At 44.3% G+C, this 26,758-nt stretch overlaps 1 protein-coding gene across 3 annotated transcripts; it reads right to left on the bottom strand.

Annotated features, from left to right (window-relative positions):
* Positions 1 to 16: 16 nt before the first annotated feature.
* Positions 17 to 26,411, bottom strand: LOC140205779 (zinc finger protein Gfi-1-like). 3 transcript variants are annotated; one of them, XM_072273440.1, is made up of 8 exons: positions 19,964 to 20,206; positions 19,584 to 19,742; positions 16,845 to 17,054; positions 15,511 to 15,690; positions 14,188 to 14,579; positions 9,066 to 9,203; positions 7,609 to 7,774; positions 17 to 3,453 (listed from the first exon to the last, which is right to left on the bottom strand). In XM_072273440.1, exons 3-8 carry the CDS (start codon positions 16,957 to 16,959, stop codon positions 3,275 to 3,277), a joined length of 1,170 nt encoding a protein of 389 aa, XP_072129541.1. In that variant the 5' UTR covers positions 16,960 to 17,054; positions 19,584 to 19,742; positions 19,964 to 20,206; the 3' UTR covers positions 17 to 3,274. The 3 variants fall into 3 exon arrangements, with proteins under 3 accessions (XP_072129541.1, XP_072129542.1, XP_072129540.1); XM_072273441.1 differs by lacking the exons at positions 19,584 to 19,742; positions 19,964 to 20,206 and adding an exon at positions 26,390 to 26,411; XM_072273439.1 differs by lacking the exon at positions 19,584 to 19,742.
* Between the last annotated feature and the right edge of the window lie 347 nt (positions 26,412 to 26,758).

Consider the following 26,758-nt stretch of genomic DNA (forward strand, 5'->3'; position numbering starts at 1 on the left):
AACCATTACCAATGGAAGATTGACATAATTCTTTATTTTATTTACAATCCTTGGCGTTGTGAATAAATAAATTGCAATATATTATAGTATCACACAAAGTTAACACAAAATTCACATACTTGAGTAAGGCGCTCCACCTCTGAATTTGGTGGCCTTTGCTCGTTAGTCAATTTTCCCTTTTCACCAATTCTAATGCTCTCCAAAAAAATACTAGGTTCTAATGTTAAACACAAGAGATTATGCAGTTGGAAACCTTGAGGAACACAGACACAGACACAGACACACACACACACACACACACACACACACACACACACAATGCTGGAGGAAGTCAGCAAGCCGGGCAGCATTTATGCAGAGGAGTAACAGTCGACGTTTCAGGCCGAGACCATTCATCGGGATATTTATACTTGCTGCCGGCCGCATGTAGGTCGTAATAAGACTGGAGTCTGTGTTATTTAGAGACTCTCATATTTAAGGCACGTTTTAATTTACTCTCTTTCAATTTTAAAATAATTTAAAGGAAGAAATCTTCTACCGACTCCGCTTTTGACTTTGACTGATGATTTCAATTGATGAAAGACTTCCCAAAGCTTGTGTACTATAAGACTCATGATAGATATATTCTTGCAGAAGGGAGATTAATGAAGCTATGTTATTTCCAATTTTTTCTTGACCATTTAATGACGTTATTAACACAAAGAATATCTGGAAGAACTCAGCGGGTCAGACAGTATCGATGGAGGTTACCTGACGAAGGGTCTGGACCGGAAGCGTTAACTATCCATTCCCCTCCACAGTCGCTGTCTGACCCGCTGAGGTCCTTCAGTGTTTTGTTTGTGTTTCTCCAGGTTTCCAGTGTTTGCAGTCTCTTGTGTCTCCGACTTACTTTATCATCTCTTTAAAAAAAACTCAAAGCGAGTTACTATAAATATTGGATTGATCTATTTACCAAACACATCTCCGCGGTACAACTGTTGCGGACCGTCAGAGTAAGGGCGAATCCATTTCTTGTCATGTAAAACCCGGCTGTGAGGTTCCTTCTTCACACACAGACCCTTGGGACGGAGGATGACCAGTTCCCACTCCAGTTCCACAGGGTCTGAACTGAGAAATAAGGCGAAAGCAGGACCCACTCTGTTACAAGTGGGACAGGACGTGTCTGACAGAGATGGCGGGTGGGTGGTTAGAGAGGTGACCCTTCCTTTCCGCCATACACATTGGGTGTTCCTGCGAAGGGGCGTGAAATTCCCGAATCAATCCTTCACCATTTTGAGTAGGATTCCTGACAACTAGATAGGGATTTTACAATTTCGTTTCGAGGAGACTCGGAGAAAATTCTTTTGGTGTTCTCCTTGCCCACCTGGTAACTTCTTGCACTATATGCACTTCGATTAGAGTACTTAGGTTGCGTAAACAACGCAACCTGTCCAGAAATTCTGAGAGTAATTGGGACGTAGGTGGTGGGAAATGGACACCAGTAGATTTGGAGATTTCAGTGGGGACGGTGTTGGTGGTCCTCCAGTTCCAGAGGTAGTCCACCCCGCATCGGCCACCTGAGGACCCATCAATAGACATCGCCTTAGAACATCACACTCAACTGGAGTCATTGCGCCACTAATAATCCATCATCCCCCCCCCCCCGCCCCCCAAGGTGCACAGGAGGATCGTGATCATTTCTCCGCGTCAACCCAAGAACTTTTGGACTGGAGGGCTTGTTCTTCACCGTTTCTTTCAGATGGCCGAATGCGAATTGAGGACAATGGACGGAATGGCGAATTTCATTACCAGTGCCTGTCAGCGTTTCACGGTGCTCCTTGGCGTACCACAGGGGAAGGTTGGTATCGGACCTTGCGTTTGTGGGAATTATATTTAATGCCTGTCGTAATCTGGCGCTAGTTCTCCAAAGATGAAGATACACCAATTGTATTGTACCAGGCTTGAAAACTGAAGGCGGAGATGGCTTTGATTGTGGAGTGTAAGAATCGCGGGTTGGATATTTTCCCATTAGTCCCGGAGATTCGTTCCATTCCAGTGGGAATTGACTTGGAGTGTTACGGAGAGAAGTGTTGCAAAGGTGACGCACCCTTGCTCGCCATTGTCTTCAACGAGATCGGATCTGTTATGGCCCTTGTTGGTTAAAATCGTGGCCTGCAGCAAATTTGAGAAGGGTGCCCCACGGTCTCTCCTGATTGATGGATTCTGTCAGATCAAAGAAGGCCAGTGTAATGGTGGGCACTGCTCACTGCACTTGTCTTCGAGTTGGTATCCGATAAAGCTCACGCTTCGAATGGAGGAGCAGCTCTTCAGGCACTGGAGGATCCTAACAATGACTTTCTCGTTGGCAGAATACAAGAAGAACTCTCCGTAGTTACCGCAGCTGCGTTTGTCTCCTTTCTTGAGATGGCCACAGTTATCTTGGAGGGTTCCTGGCCCACCCTTCTCTTTCCAAGCTTTGGATTTGCGAGGGGCAATTTAGAATCACTAGGGATACCTGTCTGCTCCCGAAGGTCTTCCTGCTGGCGTTGGGTAGCAGAGACTGGTTTCATCAGACTAAGGGTAAAACTGCCATAGACTTAGGTTGCGTGGTGGACATTGCTGGGGCTTAGTCGCCTCAAACGCCAGTACGTGACGGAAATCTCTCCAGTTCCTGCGACGTGCGATTGAATACCACGTCTCCCAGAAACAAAATCATTGACGTTTTTCACTCTTAACAGTTGAAACGAATCAATGGTAACGACATGCGAAATACGTAGATCACAATGAGTTTTACAATGCAATTATTTGTTCAACTATTGCATTTTGCTTCTGTAAGACTTTCGATGGGTCTTTCTCAAGTGGAAGCTGTAAGTGGATTTTAGAAAATTTACCAAGGGTCGCCGGGCTGTGGCGGACTGCCCTTCCCGGTTTTTTAGATATAAGTTATTACTGTACTTCTATTTAAAAGTCACAGTGTGCCAATACAACGTTGAGCAACGGGGAATTTAATCAGACTGTTCCCTTTACTGCTCAGAAATAAAACATCTTTCAGATGGTTTAAACGCATGCATCCCAGAAATATTGTAACAATGATGCACCCATCTACAATAATTTAAGAAGTTTGCTTCCGAAACACTGCACAAATCGAACAAGCACCGTGGTTTAAGGCCGCAGCTAGTCAGTGGGTCACAGAAAGGCCAGGGTTATAATCCCAGGTAGAGTTTCGCGTGCGATTCACACAGAATTCACAAGGGCTCCTTGCCGTGCAGGAGTCCAGATTTATATTTTTCCTGGTCTACTTGATGTCATGCTGTGTCTCGCGATGTCTCCGGAGATCCACTTTCCTCTGGAATCCTTTACCGCACAGGTCGCAGCCGAACGGCTTGAATCCGGTGTGTTTGCGGCTGTGGGTGATCAGATTAGAGCTCTGGCTGAAGGCTTTGCCGCAGACCTGGCATTTATGGGGTTTTTCACCTGCATCATAATAGGAAGTAAATCAGTATTTGAGAATCGCAGCGTTTGAATCAAACTAGAATGATAGTAAACTTATTCTCATCTTATAAATATAACGCACACGTTTCGTAAATTTAACTCCGTCACGGACTGTCCCAAACCCGGCTGCGAAATGAGGAGGGTTGCGCAGGGGCTCAACCCGTAAAAACCCAGTGTTACAGGAACGCCAACCGAAGCCCCAAAGACCTCATCCCTGGAGAGGAAGGATCTTCGCTATGAAGACGTATAGACGGGCTGGAAAGACTGGCCCAGGACGACGGACTGTGGGGAGCTGCTGTCGGCGGCCTATGCCCCAGCAGGAGAGACTCGCTTAAGAAAAAGCATTTCGTAAATTTAACTGGAAACAGGTAGTATTTGGAATTTAACCACGTCTATTAACGATATTACTCAGTGGCACTTTATTAGGTACACGTGTACACCAGCTCGTTAATGCAAATATCTAATCAGCCAACTACGTGGCAGCAATTCAATGCATTAAAGCATACAGATATGCCCAAGAGGATCAGTGATTGTTCAGACCAAACATCAGAATGGGGCAAGAAATATGATCTAAGTGTAACTGTTGGTGCCAGAAGGGGTGGTTTGAGTATCTGAGAAACTGTTGATTTCCTGCGGTTCTCACGCACAACAGTCTCTAGAGAATGGTGCGAGAAACAAAAGAAAAATCCAGTGAGCGACAGTTCTGTGGGCGTAAACGCCTTGTTAATGTAAGAGGTCAGAGGAGAATGGCCAAACTGCTTCAAGCTGACAGGAAGGCGACGGTAACTCAAGTAACCATGCGTTATGCGCAGGAGAGCACCGAATCCACAGCACGTTGGACCTCGAAATGGATGGGCTACCGTAACAGAAGATCACGAACAGACACTCGGTGGCCACATAATAGAGAGCCGACTGAATGTATTTAGTTAACTTCACTGGAAAACAAAATTTGGATTTGGATTTTTACCACGCACATTAATGGTGGAAGCAAGGAAAACACCCCACGTGTAACGGAATCGAAAGCAACTGCCCACAGAAAGATTTCGTTGCACATTCGTTACAGGAACCGGCCTCGTTTGAACGTTGGAAGCCATGGACTGGAACATGAAAATCTCTCCAATTCACTGCATAAAACAGGTTCATCATTATAAAAAACAAATACAGGGAAAATTATTGGAATGCTTAAACGAAAGAGAAAGAACGCGAAACACTGATTTTATAGTAGTCTTTTTATATTACCTTAGTCTTATTTTTTTATTATATGGAGGAAGCCATTCACATTCTATAAAGGTCATAACTGATATTTTATACCTCAGCATCATTTTGCTAAATCTCTGATCTAGAAATGTTATCGTTCCCTGGTCTGATCGCACTGAATGAGTGGGTCTCCAGAATCCTGCAGAACAAGGAAATCTAAAGATTCCCCACCCTCAGTCCCACATGGGCTGCCCTTGGAGACCACAGCCCCCAGGCCTGCATTCCTTAGTCAGGGGAAACCCCTTCTTCCTTGCAACTAAACAAACAGGCGACAACCCGAGACAATTATACAGGTAGTCATGCCAACGATGACTAAACTACTGAGAAAAAATTAAAAACGAATTCCCAGCCAAACCGTAAATGACTATACTTTTATTTAAATAACAACGCAATAATAGGTCGCCAACAGATTATTACTGTCCCAGTTTCGGTAATTGGCTAGGTCTAGATTGTTAGATATGGTTTCTTTCAGAGGTTGAACTGCAGCTAAATCAGGAAATGGAGAGACGGAGCTTGTAAAATCGAGGCGTGATGTGTCATTTTAACCAATGGCCTCGATAAGCCTCTGACAGTAGATGCTGACTGTTTATTTTTAGTCGAGATGCGCACTGTGGCGCTTCTCACCTTCGACACTGCAAAGGGTCAGAGCAAAGAGATCGTTCTTTTACAAGTGCCTCGTCTGAAGTCCTCAAACGCCGAGATACACACTCCAAGTTCGGGATTATTTAAAAATTGATACGTGAGCGAAAACCCCGTTCAGCTATGACTTTAGCTGCCTTGTCATTTCTCCCGGTAAATGCCAGGTAATGTTGATTTTGAAACATGAACCCGCCGTTTCACCCTGAATAAAGAGACGGCCCTCTTTCATGCTAGGAATAGGCCGGTCAGATATCCAAAATGCATCAGACTGCACTAACACCGGCTGAGCTTTCTGAAATAAGGTAACAAAAGCCGTAATAAGAAAGAGAAAATGAAAATTCACTGTGTACTCTCAAAATTTAGGAAGGTTAGACGGGGTTTGGACATTTGCCAGTTTCTTCTGAGTTTTACAGACTCCCCTGCTTTAACATTGTGTCCAGTCGAGTCACTTTTTATTGTCATTTCGACCATAACTGCTGGTACAGTACACAGTAAAAACCAGACAACGTTTTTCAGGACCATGGTGCTACATGAACAATACAAAAACTACACTGAACTACGTAAAACAACACGAAAACTGCACTAGACTACAGACCTACCCAGGACTGCATAAAGTGCTCAAAACAGTGCAGGCATTACAATAAATAATAAACAAGACAATAGGCACAGTAGAGGGTAATACCAGCCTACATGTAACCGGGTGAAGAGTTAAACGTCAATGTCTGCCAATTATACCTTTCCCCTGACCACTGAACCCTGATTTTCAAATGCTGTTGGTTAATGTGAAATCAGATCTGCGCTTGGGTCTGTTTGTCGCCTCAATTTATATACGGCAGACGACCTGAAACTGAGCTGGCTAACACCACAGTCTCGTGTGATTCACCTGTCATTTACTTTGGTCTCTAAATCAAGACTAGGCTAGTCATACGAGGTAAATCATCTTACACGAGCTCTCTGAATAAACAGTGGACGGATCATATTAAGCCACACTGATTGGATTGCTAGGATTCAATTATTAAACAGATGCCGTTAATGAAATCATTGCCAAAAGCCGTCTCTTTCGTCAGATATTGTTCAGAAAGAGATTCAATATTGCACAGGCATTGAGTTGCACTGCAAACTGTGAAGAATGAAACGCACACAAAACCCAACCGGCAAGCTGGGCTTTTGTGAGTCATAATAATAAAAAACAATTCCGGGGACGGTTTCACGCGACGGCAGGGGAAAGGTGAGGGATTAACTTGAAAGGTTCAAAATCGAGATTGCTATTAATCTAATTTACTACACGTTCAGGCTGCACGAATGGTCGGGACAGTGTTAATTGGGAGTTCGAATCTGCCCTTGATTCTACTGTCCAGTTAGCTTTCTGCAAAGTGAAAGCCTTTCTCTCTGATGTACAAGGTTTGGTTTGAGTCACATACACACTTAGTGGACATTTTATTAGGTACCGCCTGCACTTAATAAAATGGTCATGGGATCTCCTGCTGCCGTAGCCCACCTACCTGTGCGTTCAGAGACGCTCTTCTGCACACTACTGTTGTAACACCTGATCATTTGAGTTAATATTGCCTTCCTATCTGTCTGGCCATTCTCCGAACTCTCTCATTAACAAGGTATTTTCGCCCACAGAACTGCTGCTCACTAGATGTGTGTGTTGTCTTTTTTTCCGCGTGTTTTTTTTTTGCACCATTCTCTGTAAACTCTAGAGACCATTGTGCATGAAAATCCGGGAGATCAGCAGTCTCGGAAATACTCAAACCACCCAGTCTGGCACCAACAATCAAGGTCAAGGTCACTACGATCATATTTCTTCCCTATTCTGATGTTTGCTCTGAAAAACAACTGAACCTCTTGACCATGCCTGCGTGCTTTTCTGCATTGAGTTGCTGCCATGTGATTTGTTGAATAAATATTTGAATTTACAAGTAGGTGTACAGGTGTGCCTAATAAGTGGCCACTGAGTGTAAATACCGAGCATTACTTGATTCAAGCCATTACCTTGAAATTGAATTTCACTTTAAGATATTATATCCGCATTTTGCTTTCTAGAAAAGTGCATCTTACAGACATTGACATTTGTATAGCAGTGTGATCGCTTTATCTCTTTGTCCCTCCCTTTGCAGATTAACAAGATAACTTAGTTTCCAGTTCTGTGCGCAGGATAGATGGTTGTACATTCTTTTTTTAATCAAAGGGCACGCTGCAAACGTGACACGTAACCCCTGCCGTGCATTTACTGACCTGTGTGGATGAAGGTGTGCTTTTTCATGTCTGACTTCTGATGAAATCTTTTCCCGCAAAATTGACACGGGTAAGGCCTGGTGTCTGAGTGGATCAACAGATGCGTGGACAACGTGGACGATCTTTTAAATGTTTTCCCGCAGATTTTGCAGTCAAAACTCCTTTCCTGAAATTGAAAATCCAGTTACATAACGAATTTATACTTTGACCCTCGATTTATAGAATTCAATACTCGAATATGAAGAAAGAGAAGTGGTCAATATTTCAGGTCCAAGAGGGCCCTGGTCCTGAAACATCAGCTCTTTGAACGAGCCACTATATTTAGAAACACAGAACAACATCAGACGTAGGCCATTCGGCCCTTCAAGTACGCTGCACCATTCAATAGCGAATCCCACATGGCCTTTGATACTAGCGTGGTTCACTCAGCACAACCCTGAAATAATTCCATAACCTAGAGACTTATTTTCAAGGTCTCGACAACTCATGTTCTCTGTATTATTATAGTTATTTATTTACTATGTATTATTATTATTTATTTTATTTGATATTTGCAGTTTGTCTTCTTTTCTACATTGACCTTTGTCCGTCTTGTGTTCATTGGCTCTATTGTATTTCTTTGTTCTACCGCGAATATCGGCAAGGAAATTAATCTCAAGGTAGTATACGGTGACATTTACGGACTTTGATAATACATTTACTTTGAACTATTGTCTTTAGAAATCCAACCATCTCCTTCACCTCTTTCTCCCACACTTCCTCTGTAAGCTTTTTCTACAAGACCATGCAAGCGTGTTCCTTTCCACGATATTCTGAAATTCATTGTGATGTTCACCACTGAATTTCCCATAATCTTTTTCTATAATAACGGTTAATCGAGCATAACCAAAGGTCTCGGTAATCAAAATGGAAAGTACTGAAGATACTCTGCGGATCAGACAGTATTTCAGAGTCAAAGTCAATTCCAAATAAATTTATTATCAAAGTATATGTAACCATATACTACCCTGAGATTTATTTTCTTGCGGACATTTAAAGGAAAATAAAGAATTCAAATAGAATTTATGGGGAAAACTATACATAAATACTGACAAACAAACCAAGTGCAAAAGAAAACAAGTTGTGCAGATAAAAAAGGTGTAACTAAAATGTGTTGAGGGGGAGAATTTTTTCATCTGCTAAAAAGTTATCGCCCTGAAGCTGGTCTCCCCGCTGATGCTATCTGAACAACTGGGTACTTCCAGCACTTCACAATTTTACTTAAAGTTTTCAGCATCTGCGTATTTTGATTATCGTTTATTGTTATAATTAAGTTTGTGTTTTTCTAAAAGACGTGTTTGTTTCGGGCGGGTGGTGTTATTATGATAAAGCGGTAATGGGGCTGCTTGCTATTTGGTTACTTGAGGCCACGGTACTGTGCAAGGCTTGTTGGTTGTACGTTAGAGGCTGCCTCCTACCTGCGAGTGAACAGTTTTGTGCTGTTCCAGACTGACCGCGTGGCCAAAGGTTTTTCCGCAAATGTCACAGGCGAAAGGGCGGGTACCGCTGTGAGACCGGCGCACGTGAACTTCCAGACCATGAGGAGTGGAGAAGACCTGACGGAGGAAGCGGGACGGTTAGCAACGGCATTCACACCAGAAGGAAATCACGGCAACGTCCCGGAGATAACGACCGAATCCAAGGCGGTGAATAGAACCGAACTACACTAGTAACTGGAACTCCGAGCCCAACACTTTCACAGTTGCCATGTGTACACCAACATATATCTGAAACTACGTTGAAATAGTCCTAAAATCAACAATATAACATCAAGCGAAAACCCATAAAATATGCCTGATCACCAACTAGAGACATAGAGCACCACAGACCTCGGCCCGTCTAGTCCATGCCAGGCCGGCCTTCTGCCTCGGCCCATCTACCTGCACCTGGCCACGAGCCCATTACAGTATACCCCTCCGGTTCACGTATCTATCCAAACTTCTCTTAAATGTTACAACTGAACCCGCATCTTCCATTGGCAGCTCGGTGCTCATGATCTACTGCGCCAGATCGGAGTTCAATTTCCACTGCTGCCCGTTAGGATGGGTACTTACTTACAGGTCCTAGTTCCTGCTAGGAGTGGGATAAGCTATACCTTATAAAATACATTAAATTACAATGCTGGTTGTGTATTCGTGAACTGAATCACGAGCCACGGTCTCATTGCAAAACCGCGTTTATTTCATGTTTACCCATGAGTGGGCATTACTGCATGTACACAATGGACATTTTGGAACTCTGTACAGTGTTTTAGTTACAGCAACCCGAGGGAGCCATAGGTGAATCAAAGAATTTAAGATGAACCGCTTTCGTTTTTCTTTACTACAGCCACGATGCGCTGAAAGTTTGCGCAGCTGCAGTGTAAGGTGCTACGAGCACTTTGGGCGATGAATATCATAATGGCGCTGGGAAATGGTTGATTTCCACTACACCTCCGAAGCTCCTCGCCCTCACAACGAAACAGAACCTGATTCCAACGCTTAGGATAACCCTCCTCCCTTCGTGGTGCTCAACAGCCTTCTGAGAGCTTCTCAACCGTAAAGGAGATACAGCAGGATGTTGTGTTATGTTGAAATTGTTTAAGATTTTGGTGAGGCCTAGTTAGGAGTATGGTGTGCAGTTTTGGTCACCTACCTCCAGCACAGATGTAAACAAGGTTGAAAGAGTACAGAGAAAATTTACATGGATGTTGCCGGGTCTGGAGGACCTGAGTTATAAGGAAAGATTGAATAGGTTAAGAGTTTATTCCTTAGAAGTAGAAGGTTGAGAGGAGATTTGATAGAGGTATACAAAATTATGAGGGGTATAGATAGGGTAAATGCAAGCAGGGTTTTTCCACTGAGGTTGGGTGGGACTACAACCGGACGTCAAGGGTTAAGGGTGAAAGGTGAAAAGTTTAAGGGGAATAGGAGGGAAAACTTCTTCACTCAGAGGGTCATGAGTGTGGAAAGAGCTGTCAGCGCCAGTGATGCATGCGAGCTCGATTTCAACGTTTAAGAGAAGTTTGGATAGGTACATGGATGGGAGGGGTAGGGAGGGCTATGGTCCTGGTACGGGTCGTTGGCAGTAGGCAGATTAAATCGTTTCGGCATGGACTAGATGGGCCGAAGGGTCTGTTTCTGTGCTGTTCTTTTTATGACTTCATGATTCAAAAATATTTCACAAAATCAGAATCGATACGTTAAGAAGTGAAATTTAGAGGGGTGATTAAATTCGCCTTACATGTGTGTCCGGACTCCACTAGAATAATTGATTCTTCTATTGTTGGCACACGTGAATTATTGATACGAGACAGAGAGACGATAGCATTTAACTCAGCAGGTCAGGCGGAATCAATGGAAAGGAATAAACAATCCTCGTTTCGTGTCAAGAGCCAAAAACCTTCAGTCGTTTTCATTGTCATGTACAGCGGGGCACAGTTGCCCTGGCCTGCTGGAAGTCCTCCATCATTTGTGTTTGTTGCTCTGGAGTTTTAGCGTCTGCAGAATTTCTAGTGTTTAACATTCAACTTTGCGCAGTAAAACAGAGGGTCTGAAATAATGACCGACTGCATATGCATATGTGATATAATTCAACAGGAAATAAGATGCAAGGCTGGTGCAATATCAATTATCAGTAAATCATGCTGGACACGCTCTCAACACTTGTGGAGAGAAACAACGTTAACGTTTCAAACCAATGACCTGAATAAAGATCTGAAGAAAGTTAAAAGTTCAAGCATGTGTTAAATTGCAGAGAAAACGGAAGGGCTGGAGAGAACAAAAGAAATATCTGCGGTACGGCGGAGCCCAAGGGGGATTGAATGACAAGAGACAGTGGTGCCAGCCGAGAGAAGGGTGGGTGGGGGAGTCCTGTGTTTCGCAGATGTACACATTTATTTATTGTTTGTTTGTTTGTTTGTTGTTGTTATTTAGAGGTAGAACATACAGCCCGCATTGCACAATTACACACAGTAACCGATGAACCCGCAGGTCTCTGGAATGGACACTATAGACTGCTGTGAAATTGAACCCCGGTCGCTACGCTACCGTGCCGCTCCGCTCAAGGTGAAGAGAACAGGGAAAGTGAAACCAATCAAGATGAAACTGAGAACACAAGAAATTTTGCAAAAGCTGTTTCATTTCCATGGATGCTGCCTGACCTGCTGAGTTCCTCCAGCATTTTTTTCTTACAGTGAAACTGAAAAATGAGAATTTTTATCTCTCTTCTCTCAATCCTTCCCAGTATTTTCAGTATTCTCTCTTATTCAGTTTCCCACCTCTTATGATTTTTCTGGTATTTGATCGAAATTAACTCCAATACAAGTACGGTTTGTACAGGGTCCTGGTTTATATTTTCCTTTCTTTATGATATCCAAGATTGTGATTGTTACAGGTAGCCGTAATGTTTCACGCCTTCAATGAAAGTGTTGATAATGGAAGAGAAACGAGCCAGCTAACAGGGCACATGGGAAACGACTTTAGCCCCGCAACTGTGAATCAGAGTGGGGGTCTCTTTACAGGTTATGTCACCACTGTATGTCTTTTGAAGGAATAATCGTCTAGTTGGAACCCAAATGTAGTCCAGTAGCCACAAGGGATACAAGTAACAACATTTACATTACACCGGGACACAATTCACGAAGAACTCTGGATCAGAATGAAATTCATGTTTTACATAACTAGTCAGAAACTTCTGTCCTCACTTGGTCCAAAATTTTGAATTTTGGTTAGGCTCAATGATGCGGGAAAACGTGAACTGCTTTATAGTAAACGCTGTTCACTTCTGACTGTCACGTTGCAGGAGCGATGTAGATGCTTTAGGAGGGTGCAGAGGGGATTTGCTAGAATAACTCCTGGATTAGAAGGCAATTCTTAATGAGGATAGGATAAGCGAGCTGGGGTTTTCCCCTTTGGAGCAAATGAAGATGAGAGGCGATTTGATAAAGGTGTACAAGATGATAATAGACATAGATGGCGTGGACAGCCAGAGATGTCCCCCCAGAGCAGAAATGGCTAATACCAGGGGCATAATTTTAAGGATTTTGGGGGAAACTATAGGGGGTTGTCAGAGGTATTTTTTTAAACACATAGAATGGTGGGTGCGTGGAATGCATTGCCAGGGGTGGTGGTAGAGGCAGATACATTAGGGACATTGAAGAGACTCGTAGACAGGCACGCAGATGAAAGAAAAATGGACGTCTATGTGGGTCAGCACAACTTCGTGGGCCAAACGGTCTATAACTGTATCAAGAGAGGCTCCTTGTCGGCTCTTTTGATCAGTAAGAGGTTGGACGCCGTTACTTAGTGTCAGCTACTACTTTAAATTCCAGTGTTTACATCATCATCATCATCATGTGCTAGGTCGTATGACGTAGGCGATCATTCTTGCCATTTTTTTCTACAGAAGTGGTTTGCTATTGCCTTCTGGGCAGCGATTATCAATACTCTTCAGAGATTGCCTGGCGTCAATGATTGCATAACCAGGACTTGAGATAGGCACCAGTTGCTCATACGACCATCCACCGCCTGCTCCCGTGGCTTCCTGTGACCCTGACCGGAGCGGGGCGGACCGGGGCGGGGATGGGGTTGTGAAGCAGGTGCTGCTACACCTTATCCGAGGGGATTCTGCAGGGTGGCGGAGGGAAGTTGCACATTACACGTCCTCTGGTAGAAACATATCTCCACCCAGCCACCCACCGGTATTTATAAGGTGCCTTTTAAGGGAGGGTTAACTCAAGTCGAGTTTGCATTAAAACTAAGCTGAGATTGTCCATGTCCACTGGCTTGCTCTCTGTTACGGATTTTATCCGCTCTCCATATCCTTCCGATTCAGCCCAGGTATCAACCAGGAGTAAACAGACGGAGCAAGGGACAGTAAACCGCCTTCTCCACCGGATGGAACCATCCTATCTACTCCAACACATCGCCACGTCAGTGTCAGAGGAAAAGGAGAACACCACGAGGGGTACACGTACAGGCGGGTATCTTGAGAACATGATCATCAGTTTCCAAAACTGATGCCTGTGAGTCCGTTAATAATAGGAGGGCAAGTGGAGCAGCGAGGATAGAACCTGTGGTTTGCCTATTGGTTTTGATTTCAACATTGCGGGTTCGATTTCAACATTTAAGAGAATTTCGAATAAATACGTGGATGAGAGAGGTATGGAGGGCTACAATCCAGGTGCAGGTCGATGGGACTAGGCAGAGCAATAGTTCGGCACAGACTAGACGGGCCGAAGGGTCTGTTTTCGCGCTGTAGTCTCCTATTGGTTATGCGTGGTATCGAGGGCCGATGAACAAAAATCGAGTTAAGGCGGGGCTCGGCTATAATATAATTGATTGGCAGCGGTCTTACGCCTGTCTTCAGATCCAGGCAGCGCTCTACATGTCCATCCCCACGGCGATATATAGATCCCCTGAATGGGGTGGGGCATGCATGGAGGGCGAATGGAGACCGCAGATAAAAGAGATGAGAGACAGATCCTTAGAAGGTCTCCTAGAGAGATCTGCAGATCGGATGTTTTTTATGCGCCTGAAGTGGCCCGGAGAATCGTTATACCTTGCTGCATTTGATGCACTTGTAGGAGCCGTTGTTGAGGAGCAGTCGGGTGCAAAGGAGCCCGGATTCCGTTTTCACTTCGTCACTTTTCTCGTTGAAGTTGCGGCTCCGCTCGTTGTACAGAGCGGACGCGGTGCCGAGGTCGCCGTACAGCCCGTGAGCCGGACCGCGGTCGTTGTAAAAGCCGGAGGCGGAGCTCGGGTAGAGGCCAGCGATGGAGTTCCGTTCGCTGTACAGCCCCACGGCGGAGCTCTGCTCCAGAGCTGGGGGGCGGTAATTCTGCATCAGGTACTTCAACTCGGAACCTGTGTAGTTACTCCATCCATACTGCTTCAGAGGTACCGTGAAGGGATGATTCTCTTCCAGAGACGGGGAGAGAGATTTCTCAGAGTCTAAACAAAAAAAAACATAGATGAAAAGACATTACAATCGTTCCCAATGACTTGATTTCACACGTATAATGTATATTTGAGTGTTGTTTGTACCAATGTGCCCGTGATGCCGCTACAAGCTGGTTTTTCACTGTATGTAACTCACCGTACTACGCAACTCGACATTGCCAAAGACAATGTATATTTCTAATTAAACACGACTGTGTGCATACAAACACATTTTGACTGATTTTTTAACGGCTTGTTAACATTCTAACTATAGTCACAGAGTTATTCAGTAGGGGGAAAAGGCCCTTCGGCCCAACTGGTACATGCCTACCGAGATTCCCATCTAAATTAGTTCCATTTGCCCGCGTTTGGCCCATATCTCAAGAAACTGGTCCCAGCGTATCTTAAATCTTGTTGTTGTGGCTACTTAAGAGTTATTATTCAGTAAACTGTGAACAACACAACACCGACAACTGAAAGCGCGCTTATGTTTTGTTATGACCATCCTTATTTCTGTGGTACAAGATTCTCCATAAAATGGGTGAAATGCTTAAATGGAACTTGAGGGGAATCTCTTTCACTCCGAAGGCGGAATGATCTGCCAGCGGAAGCGGTGGATGCAAGTTCCATTTCAAGCTAAGAGAAAGTTGGACAGGTACAGGGAGGGATTGGGATGGGGTGGTTATTGGAGGGCTATTATCCAGGTACGGTTCGGTGCGACTAGGCAGAATATTAGCTCGGCACGGACTAGATGGGCCGAAGGGCTTGTTTCTATGTGATTCGAGTGCACCAGAAAACTAAAACACCAGAAATAATGTACTTATTTACAACAGTACTAGGAAGTGATTTGTCTGTGAAACGACGCCTGTTTCCCTTCCACTGCCGTTTCTACACCAGTGCACCGATCGCGTTCTGCCGATCGACGTCACTGCGAGCACGTTACCTGGCGACGCAGACGGAGAGGGGGGTCTCCAGAAATCCTCATACTCGGAAGTTCTACCACAGACACCATCCTCGCTGCTCACGGGAGATTCCGGCACGTCGGTCGCCTCCACCGCTTGGGAATTGGGCGAAACTCCGCCTTTGGAGTCCGCAGAGGGGGCGTCTTCCGGCAGCTTACTGTCTGCAATCACATTTTGGGCGAAGAGGTAAGGGACGGACAGAGGAACCTATTAAACTGGCGGCGCAGTTGTAGCGAAAACAGCTTTCTGTCGTCAGTTTTTAATCCATGTGTGGTAAATGCTGTCTCTGTTAATAGGAGAGGCGTACAATACTGGAATAATACACACAGCAGACTCGGTAATAACTTTACTATTGAAAATGATCTTCCCAAATGAATAACGGTATAATAGAAAACAAAATAATAGAAAGCTTGTCGGAAGTCTCTCAAAACCCAACTTTAGATTGACAGCAACGAAAACAGAAAAACTAAACACGAGATTCTGCAGATACTGTGAATCCGCAGTAACACACACAAAATATTGCAGCAACTCAGCAGGTCAGGCAGCATCTATGGAGTAGAAGAGGACCTTTAACTAGAGAAAGCTAGTAATATTTATCAGATCAGGGGCAGTTGTGGGGAATGACGGAAACTGATAGTGCAACTCCCGTAAATTATTAACACTTTTTCCGTTAAAATAAACGACTTATTTTAACAACAAGCTGAAAAACAGCAATACACTCATAACTGTCTCCTAAGTAATTAACACTGCCCGTGAAATAGAGCCCTAAATTTAATTTAATCTACATCGATCAAAGGAACCACAGAATTTATAAAATATATTTAAGACCACACTGACAGAACAATATCGTACCTTCAAAGATATCATCCGAGGAGATATGTGCATTCCAGTTTTATTTACAGGCTGAATGGAAGTTGAAAGCATTACATGTTACCCGTAAGTCAATAAGGAAACTACTTTAAATAAAAGAAATCCTTACCCTGTTTTTGAATGTGCAAAACAGAATTATTCTACAATCATAAACACAAGAGATCCTGCAGATGATGGAAATTCAGAGCTGCTGACACGCACGCAATGCTCGAGGATCTCAGCAGGTCAGGCAGATCTGTGAAGGGAAGTGATGAAGGACTAAAGGTCAAAGTGAAGGGTCATTCCTTTCCATAGATGCTGCCCGACCTGCTGCGTTCCTCCAGCCTTTCGCGCGTGTCACCCCACAATCATAACGCTTTGACAAATAGCAGAAATGTTTGCAAAAGAAAAAAAAATGTTGGCATTGGCTGTCTCGTTTTAGTCTGGCGTGATTGCATTCAGTTACCTGAGGAGATGTGTGCCAGGATATGCTCCAGCCTGCTGTTGTAGTCATCCTCGATGGGTCTGTGTTGATGGTAGCTATGCGCTTTCTTGCTCTTCACAAGGAATGAGCGTGGCATCTCGCTGCCTTACTCGCTCAGGCTTGGAGAAAATCAGTTTCAGCAGCAACCGAATCTTTTTTTTGAGAGAGAGAGAGGTGTCTTCGATTTGAGCTCTGTGGGATTGCACATCATTGGTTAGATATAGGCTTCTCTGACTCCACAGCGCGCGTGCGCAGACGGGCTCCCCGTTTACCAGGTGTTGTCCCGCCAGGTGGTAACACAAAGCTCCCCATACAAGTCCTTGCACCCTGATTGGACAAGGCACTGCCAGCCACACTCAAATTAATCATAGATCTCTCTCTCTCTCCCACCTGGGAAATCAAACTGACAGCAATCGGGATAAGTGACACTATTATGCTACTCTGTTACACAATACCCCATGGACACGTTGATCCGTCCTGCACCTGAAATTGAGCTAGGGCGAGATCCCGCGGAGAAGCGTACATATTTACACGGTAACGTTGCGAAACATCCGACTGAGCGCCATCACTTAGCAAGTTGTAGCAAAAAAAATTAAGTATTTGAGAGCGACGCTTATCATTAGCTTGCACAAACGGAAGGGTGTTAAACATCGCGAAATAGTCCCAACAGTACACCATCATTGTGGTCACTGGATGGTCGAAGCTCAAATGATGTCGACTTCCTATTTCCATTTACCTAATCTTGATCGAATTTCAGCTGAAGCGAATAAATTATGTACTCTTTTTCTACCGGGCTAAAATAAGGGCCCCAATTTCCCGCACTGAAAACAATGCAGGTTGTTGGTGCTTCGGGTCAACACATCCAAAATGCTAGAGGAACTCAGCAGGTCAGGCAACGTTCTATGGAAAGGAATAAAGAGTCGAGACCCTTCATCAGGACTGGGCTCTATGCTTGGTACTTCGGACGATTTGCTCTCATGCTAACCAGTGCAATGTGGTGCGTGAAGGGCGAGGTTCTCGCTGGCCACTGGGCAGCCAAGAGAGATCATTCTGGAAATCCAGAGGGACACACACAAAATGTTGGGTGAACTCAACCGGTCGGGCAGCATCTATAGAAAGGAATAAACGGTCGACGTTTCGGGCCGAGTCCCTTCATCAGGACTGATGTTTATTCCCGCCCCCATAGATGTTGCCTGACCTGCTGAGTTCCTCCCATCTTAAACACGCCGTTCAAAACCAGAATCCAATTGTTTATTTGTCTCAGTCGCCTCTAAGTTCGATGACTAACTTTTAGAAGGTCTCGAGAACACCGCACTAACTTTTAATGCGGTTACGTTTGCTTCAAAATAAATGTTTGGCTTTTATCATATTATTCATCTAAAGTACGGGAAGCAATCGTTTTTTACAAACGAAAGCTGTAAATCTTCTCTGTCAACTCCTTTCTCCTCTGCAGCACCCTGTCATAAATTAGATCTTGTTAAACCTTTGTCAGTAGGGTTATATTTTTGTGCCATGACTCTCAGTTTGCTGGTCTGATTGTACAATCAATCTATGTATAAAAGCTTTTTATAAATATATATATTTACTGTGCTGTTTGTTATTGGGTTCGTTATCTAGTTGTGTTTTTGATGTGCTGCATCGGATCCGGAGTAACAGTTATTTCGGTCACCTTTACACTTGCGACATCAGAAATGTCATTAAACAATCTTGAATCTGAGCCCACGTTTTGTTTGCTAGCCCTTCGCTTCGGTCAGTTGTTATCCACACGGAGGGGCATGGGAGGTGGTCAACTCTGCGTTCAAACAAGCAGCCTGTTTTGACAGCCTACGACACGTTGACTGCGGGCAAGCCTTAGATCAAATAGACAAGCTTCTGCAGTCAGATGATGAGAGATTGAGATTTCTCCCCACCTGACTTTGAAACGCAGCACATTCCGCCTTCAGAAATTTCCCAGTGTGAAACCGAAAAAAAAATCAAGGTACATTTCGCAAACTATGTTGCCCCTCGCATGTGCTTTAAATGAGTACCGCGCTCGACAAACAAGGAAGGGGCTCGTTCTAGCATTTTTGGCTCTGCGGCTTTGAGAGGCCCCGCATGTGGATGTAGGTTGTCCTTGGGCAGTGTGGAAGTAAGTCTCCTCCCGTCACAGAAATGGAACCAAGGACAGCTTCACAGAGTGTCTTCTCCCGTCACCTTGCCACTCAGCTCTGTGGCGAGAGATGCCTCTCCAGCATGTGTTAAAACTTCGTTCAAGTACTTTCGAAGTTCAACGCATCCGTTCTGCAGCGTTTGCGACCCGCCCATGGTTTCGCACGGCACAGTGAAGATACTTCTTTTAACCATTCATTTAGCAAACGTGATTTGTGTCGAGTCAATCCGTAGAGAGTAGGTCACCCACCCCTGGACTGGCCAAGGATGGATGTGGGAGAAGAAGTGTTCGAATTCACCTGGGCCAGGACGAATCAATAACAGAGCAGGACCCAGTTCCCAGAAACCAACTGGGCGAAACAGAGTAGATGCAGCAAGTTTGCGAGCTAGATAATTGCAGTGAAGAGTTTATTTTAATCTACAAAATGTTCTTTTTAATTTAAATAAACAGTTCCCCTTCTTCTACCGCCTTGTCGTTAAATTAATTTTTTTTGGCGTTTCTGATTTAAGATTATGGTAAAAGAGATCAGAACAGGGTTTAACGTGATAGAAAGCAGAAATTAGGCAACTCACTTGCTTGCCTGAAAAAACGGTTTCCTTTGCTGTGTTTTGCACGCAGATTCCTACCGGCAGGATCAGAATCGGGGCGGATTCTGTCCCAAACGCTCACAGCTCGCGCCAAGGGACACGCAGATTTAATTCCGATCTGGAGATGATGTAGATTCGGAGAACCTGCGTTGTTGGGGCAGTGGAAATGATTAATGGGGAGGGTAAAGGTGCTGGTAGTAGGGGAACACAACATGGATCCAAGCCAAAACACCCTTCCCGAACTCTCCCTGCTTAAACCCGCAGAGTAAAACGGACTAATCGGAGAATGACCTCTTAAATTCCACTTTAGCTTTGTCGGAGACACGCACACACACAAACACACATTAAGGAAAGGTCTTGCTTACCAGCTTTCGCTGGGTGCGGGTCACTAAGAGAGGGGCCAGCGGGAGAGTCCAAACCTGCGACTATCAAGTGCAAAGTGCGGCGTGAGTGATGCTGGTGGAGACAGATTCGCTCCCCCTCTGCAGCATCGCTACAATCCGACTGGTCTATCAGACGTTAATAACAAGCAGACTGGGAACTGAGTAGTTTATATAACGCCAACAGCTCTTCACTGTGCAACCACTTCCTGGTCGCGAGTATTTGACAACTGCGCTCCCGCGACAAAAGAATGGCACACCAACAGATTACTCAGGATCTTACCCAGAGGGAGCTCCGCCCCGCGATCTCCCCCATTTCATTAGTCCGGTGTAAATTTGTGTGGACTTTCACAGCCCTTACCTCTATTCTTTTTTAAAATCAGCTTTTTGCAAACCCGAGATATCCTAGGATACCGAGAACTTGCGCGCCAAAACGTCGAGAGTTTTGTGAAACTCGTTTATTTGAAAAAAAATCGATTTACAAACCGCAAGCATAATCTCCAATTGTGGTTTACCCGTGAGGGGTAGTTTAGAGTCAGAAACGGTGGGGACCGAGCGGTGGCGGACGTGTGTGTGCGGGACCGGGTCAGTCAGGACTCCCATAGGGGCGCGGGCTGCAGCACAGATTTACTGTATCTTTCTTTCGCCAGTTGCAATTTTGGTCATAGGGAATGTGCTTGCAAACCCGGCCGACCGGCAAGTCTGCGAAAGGATTTGTGCAACGCTCCACGCATTCATGTGCGCCGCGGTGTGCGCAGCATTGGAGTAGCTTTAATGCGTCTCAATCATGTCAAAAGGTCGCTACCTTAATTCTTTTTAAATGAAAGCTTAAAACCGACGATCCCAGTTTAAACTAAATGCCACGCGTGTTTCAGCACCTTCTAAAACAAAATCAAGGCTAAAGTAACTTAGCCGCGCTCCGGGGATTGTGCCGTGCTGCCCGGGTTAGCATACCGGACAGTTGGGCATTAATGCCGTGACTGAAAGAGCATCTCTGGATTTCTGTGGGAAGACAGGTTGACAGAGAGGCAGGCATGCCTTGTTTGTGGTTTAACATTTACCCGAAGTATAAAAATGAAAAACTTCTGGCCGGAATTCGCGCGTGCAGGTTCCCGTAGATTCTGATTTAGTCGTACGCGCGCTCTGATTTGTGTTCAGTGCACGGTCGATAGCACAAGCCTAACGCTTTGGGCAGTCTCTATCATTGACACAAGAGACCCTGCCGATCTTGAGCAACACGTACAAAATGCTGTCAGGCAGCATTCATAGCGGAGAACAAATAATCGACGTTTCGGGACCTTTCATCGGGAAGGCGGCCGACGCCAGAATAAGAATGTTTGCGGGGGGAGGGGGAGGCGGGTAGGTGAGCCCAGGGGACAGGGGAGGGGGAAGGTGGGTGAAGGGGTCTCGGCCCGAAACGTCGACTGCTTATTCCCCTCGATAAGCATTGCCTGTCTTGCTGAGTTCCTCCTGCATTTTATGTGTGGGTTGCTCAGGATTTCCAGCATCTGCAGAATCTCTTGCGAAGACTCTCAAAGGGATGCCTACCCTGAAGAAGTTTAGACGGGAGTTCAGTGAGACCTTCTCTCATTGATCTGCATCCTCTACTGCTCTCCAACTCTTCAGACATGCGTTCTTACTTCGTCCCGGCTCCCCCACCCACCCACCTCATCTATCACTCTTTCCCTCCCCCACCTTCTTATTCTGGCTTCTATCCCTTTCCTTTCCAGTCCTGATAAAGGGCCTCGGTCCGCAACGTCGGTTGTTTACAGTATTCCCCTCCACAGATGCTGCCTGACTTGCTGAGTTCCTCCAATACTGTGTGTGCGTTGTGTATCTGTCATTGGTTCTGCTGCAAGTTCTCGACCCCTTTTAAAGTCTAGAGCTGATGATCATTGCTTGGACCAAGAGAAGTTGCTGCTTAATTTAACAACCGCTGGATATTTTTGTAACAAAGTCAAAACCTACGGCAAACCTTCGCCGCTCTTGGAGCTCTCCTTTCCCACTGAGAGATCTTCCGATCAGACACGACCAGTTCTAAAAAAAAATCCATCGCAAGCAGCGTTCAGTTTTTAGCTAACAAGGAAGAGAATGAACGATACTTTTTAAATTGGTCGTATTTGCATGCTTGCTTAGCTTGCAAGGCACTCGACTATATTTCCTTCCACCAGTTTAGTGTAGAAAAGTCTTTTGTAAAGTACTGTTTGTTAAGATCTATACAAGGATAACCTTCGTTTCGTGGTTTAACAAAATGTCCTCAAAGTGAACTGCATGCGAGAAACACAGGCATCATGTAACCGACCATGTAAACTTCTGTACAGTATTTGCAAACAGAACATTACCCAGCTAATTCTACTCTGCTATTCGTCTATTTTTGAACATGTGCATTTAGTTTATCAGTAAAAGTTACTGAAAACATTCATCATTGCGATTTTACCGATTTTGTAGTCATTCGGTTCCGAGTACTGTGATGAGTCACAGAGACACACGGAGGGAAACCGTGCTCTGCGCTAAGCAAATCGTTTTTGTATGTGGAACCAGTTATGGTAAAACCAAACTGAATTTATATATCGTCTTTTAAAGTGGTAAGGAATCAAAGGAATTTTTCGGGTGAACAATCAAGTTAAAATGGACACTTGGCAGAAGGTTGAACAGCGGAGGCTTTTGAATGCATTGGGTGGAAACGCGTATGAAGGTAATTAATGCAAGGACTTCAGGCTTTTGAATTGAAGAGCAAAGGTCTTGAAGGGTCGAAGAAGGCCTTTAAAAACAGAAATGAATGTCATAATTTTAATATAGTATGCTGCTGCAATATTGATTCGGTCAGCGGGGAGATGGATGCAGACAACTGGGACGGAATCGTGGTGGCTAACTACCGTTCTTAGTAATGATGTGACATCTTTGTGACAATGGGACCGATATTTCTGTTTAATATCCTCTTTTACAAAATCACTACGAATTAGCGTGGATAGCATCTCTCGCCCCAGCACTGAGCTGATCACTAAATACAACTCATGGTCTCACTTTCGGACATTCTACAATTCATCTCCTCAGTATTATTTATTTAGTTATCTGTCTATATATCTGTTTATGTGTTTATCTATCTATTTATTTCTAACATATTTATTTATTATTTTGTGTTTGCACAGTTTGTTTTCTTTTGTCCATTGATTGCTTGTCTGTCTGGGTGTAGTTATTCTGTCGCTCTTGGTGTTCGGCAGTGAATGCCTGCAAGAAAGTGAACCTCAGAGTAGTGTGCAATGGTGACGTAAATGTATTTTGATAACAAATTTGCTCTGAAGTTTGAGAGTTTTCAGTTCGGGAGCACTGTGTCGCTGCTCACAGGGCAGTCCTTTGATAAACTGCATACTGTAGAATTTATTGGAGCTTCTTGTGTCTCATGTACAGCCGCCCAGGAGCTCGGTCTGGGGATAAGAATGCATTCTCTTATTCTGGAAATGAGGACGGAATGACAAAGAACTATAGTCATCAAAGACGAATGGAAGAGCCTCGAGAAGTTCCAGTGACTCGATGACTTCAGTAACAGGATGAGCTGGGAAAGATCACCGTTCATTGTAAACATTCACATTTTAAATACCTGATGGTATCTATCAATTTATGCCCATTTTATTTCATATCCGTACTTTAACCTCGAACTTTATTTTTATATAATTATTTATTCCTTATAGTTGTTGAATGTTGCCTTTTGTTGCATGTTATGCCAACACACCACGACAAATAGTTGCATCCTGAAGCTAAAAGTACCCAGTACATGTGTGAGTTCTTGCCTGTGAACGTGCCATTCCCTTTGACATTGCGGCGGACATTACATTGCCCTTCCTAATTATTTGCTGTGCCCACACTATAACTTTTTGTATTTTACTCAAAACCCTCAGATTCACTTTTACCACAGCATTCTGTTTAAATGATAATTCAATTTTTCCTTCTTTCTACGTTACAGCTGCTGGCTCACTCACATAACCTATCTATCTTCCTTCACAGGCTCTTTGTGCCCCCCTCACACACTTATTGTCCCAGCTACATTTGCGTCGTCAGTAAATGGACCATCTCCAACTGCAGCAAGACCAGGACCATATACAGTACAACCCAGAGATTCATTTTCTTGCAGGCATACTCAGTAAATCCATAATAGAAAAAAATACTCATAACAGAATCAATGATAGATCGCACCAACTTGGGTGTTAAACCAGAGTGCAAAAGACACAAACTGTGCAAATACAGAAAGAAAGAAAGAAATAATAATAATAACTAAATAAGCAATAAATATTGAGAACGTGAGATGCAGAGCCTTTGAAAGTGAGTCCATAGGCTGTGGGAACATTGAAAAATATACTCTCCACTACACATCTATAGAAGTTTGCCAATGTTTTAGATGTCTTGCCAAATCTCCACAAACTTCTAAGAAATTAGAGATGCTGCCATACTTTCTTAAATGCTGGGCCCAGGGCAGATCCTCCAAAATAATAACACTGAGGAACTTAAAGCTGCAGGCCCTCTCCATCTATGATCCTCCAATGAGGACTGGCTCATGTACCTCTGATTTCCTCCTCCTGAAGTCAATAACCAGCTCCTTGGGCTTGTTGACATTGAGTAAGAGGTTGCAGTTATGGCACCACTCGGCCAGATTTTCAATCTCCCTCCTATACGCTGATTCGTCACCACCTTTGACTCGGCCAACAACACTGGTCTTCTCAGCAGACTTGAATATGGCATGAAGACTTGGTGCTGATAGGTAGCAAGTAACATTCATGCCACGATCTGGGCAATGATAACATCCAACAAGATAAACTGCATCTCCTGACATTCAGTGTCAGTACCATCACTGAAATGCCCACTATCGATATCTTGGGGGTTATCGCTGACCACCCACAAACTGAACTGGGGTAGTCATGTGCACAATGTGGTTATGAGAGCAGGTCAGAGACTAGAAATTCTGCAGAGCGTAACTCATCTCCTAACTCCCCAAAGCCCGTCCACCATTTGCAAACTTCATGCCAGTAGTGAGATGGAATACTCTCCCACTGCCTGGAAGAATGCATCATCAACATCAGTCAAGAACACACCATACAGGACCTGGCAGCTGCTTGACAGACACATCAGTCACTCACTCCACCACCGTGTACAGTAGCAACAGTGAGTACCACCTCCAGGATGCACTGTTTCAACTTGCCAAGACTCCTCAGACAGCACCTTCCAAAAACATGATCCCTGTCAGCTAAAAGGACAATGGCAACAAAAACATGGAAACTTCACTAGCTGGAAGTTGCCCTCCAAGCTGCACACCATCCCAACTTGAAAACGTATCACCGTTCCTTCATGTCGCTGGGTCAAAAATCCTGGAACTGTCCCCAGCAGCAGAGTGGGTCTCACACCTCAAGAGCTGCATTGGTTCAAGAAGGCAACTCCCTGCCATCTTCTCAAGGGCTACTAGGGATGGGCCATCAAATGCTGGTTTAGCCTGTGAGGTCTTCGTCCCCTGAATGAATCCACAGTACTGTGCCCCCGTCTTAGGCACATATATATAGTTAGGGTGCTTAAGACTTTTGCACAAAACTGTAATAATTTTATGTATTGCACTGTACTGCTGCCACAAAAAAAATCATGACATGTGTGAGCAATGATAAACTTGAGTCTGATTTGGGTCTTTATTGTGGACTGAGGGGGGAAGGGGACAGGGAGAACGCAATCATGGTTGGCAAATGGGGAAAGGAGTGGGAAGCACCAGAGGGACATTCTGTGATGAATCGATCATTTGGAATCAATGTCTCAGGGCTGGGTGTGTCTGCACCCACGCCAGCACTCCTTCTCTGCCACCTGTCCCACATCCCCTCTGCAGCCCACCACCCTCCCCATTCCCAACATCCTTTACACCCACCAGATTTACAAACTCACTCTCTGCCCTACATTGACAAATACAGTAATGTGCAAAAGTCTTAGGCACCCTAGCGATATGCACATATATCTGCCTAAGACTTCTGCACAGTAAAGTACATTTTTTTAAAAATCGCATTAATTACATGAAAATTCAAAGTAGCAAGCAGCAATTAACAGTAACAATACCACAGTTATGTTGTCACAATTATTATGTGAATCTCTGATGAGAAAAAGATGCACTTAAAGTTACAAATTGTGAAAAATGCTACATAACTGTTGCACTTCCTGTAAATAAAACCTTTGTGCACTGGGAAATCTCTGGCTTGACTGAAGTTAGAAATTCAAGTATTCAGAACTCACAAAAGCAGTAAAACAGATTTACTAATTTTTCACGCTTCACAGCTTCTTCTGCTGTTTACTTCTTGGAGGCACTTTTACACTCATTTAATTAAAAATAACTTTTTTTTGACAAAAAGCAACCAAAATAAACAAACACTAAAACATTTTCCCACATACCTTTTTAGAGAGTTTTCTGGCAGACTGACTCATGTTTGGCCCTGACTGCATCCACGTGACCCTCGAGGACGCAGGCAGTTTGCAACAGTTGACCGGTTGCTTCATCCAGTGGCAATTTTTCACCATTTCTGGTGAAGCAACTCGTCAGCCAAATAGGAAACTTAGAAGCTGATAGCTCAGACTCCTCAAAGAATGGCCAACAAACAATAATCTGAAAAAAACATTCAGCTCTGTTATCCAACATATATGTCAAACTCAGAACAACATAAGTGAAAGCACTTCTGGACTTTACGACTTTTAGCCTCATTGCTTGTCCCAAACAGGTTACATAGCATCCACACCAAGACCACCAGATTCAAAAAACAGTCC

The sequence above is a fragment of the Mobula birostris genome, chromosome 12 (assembly GCF_030028105.1).
Source record: "Mobula birostris isolate sMobBir1 chromosome 12, sMobBir1.hap1, whole genome shotgun sequence".
Taxonomy (NCBI): Eukaryota; Metazoa; Chordata; class Chondrichthyes; order Myliobatiformes; family Myliobatidae; genus Mobula; species Mobula birostris.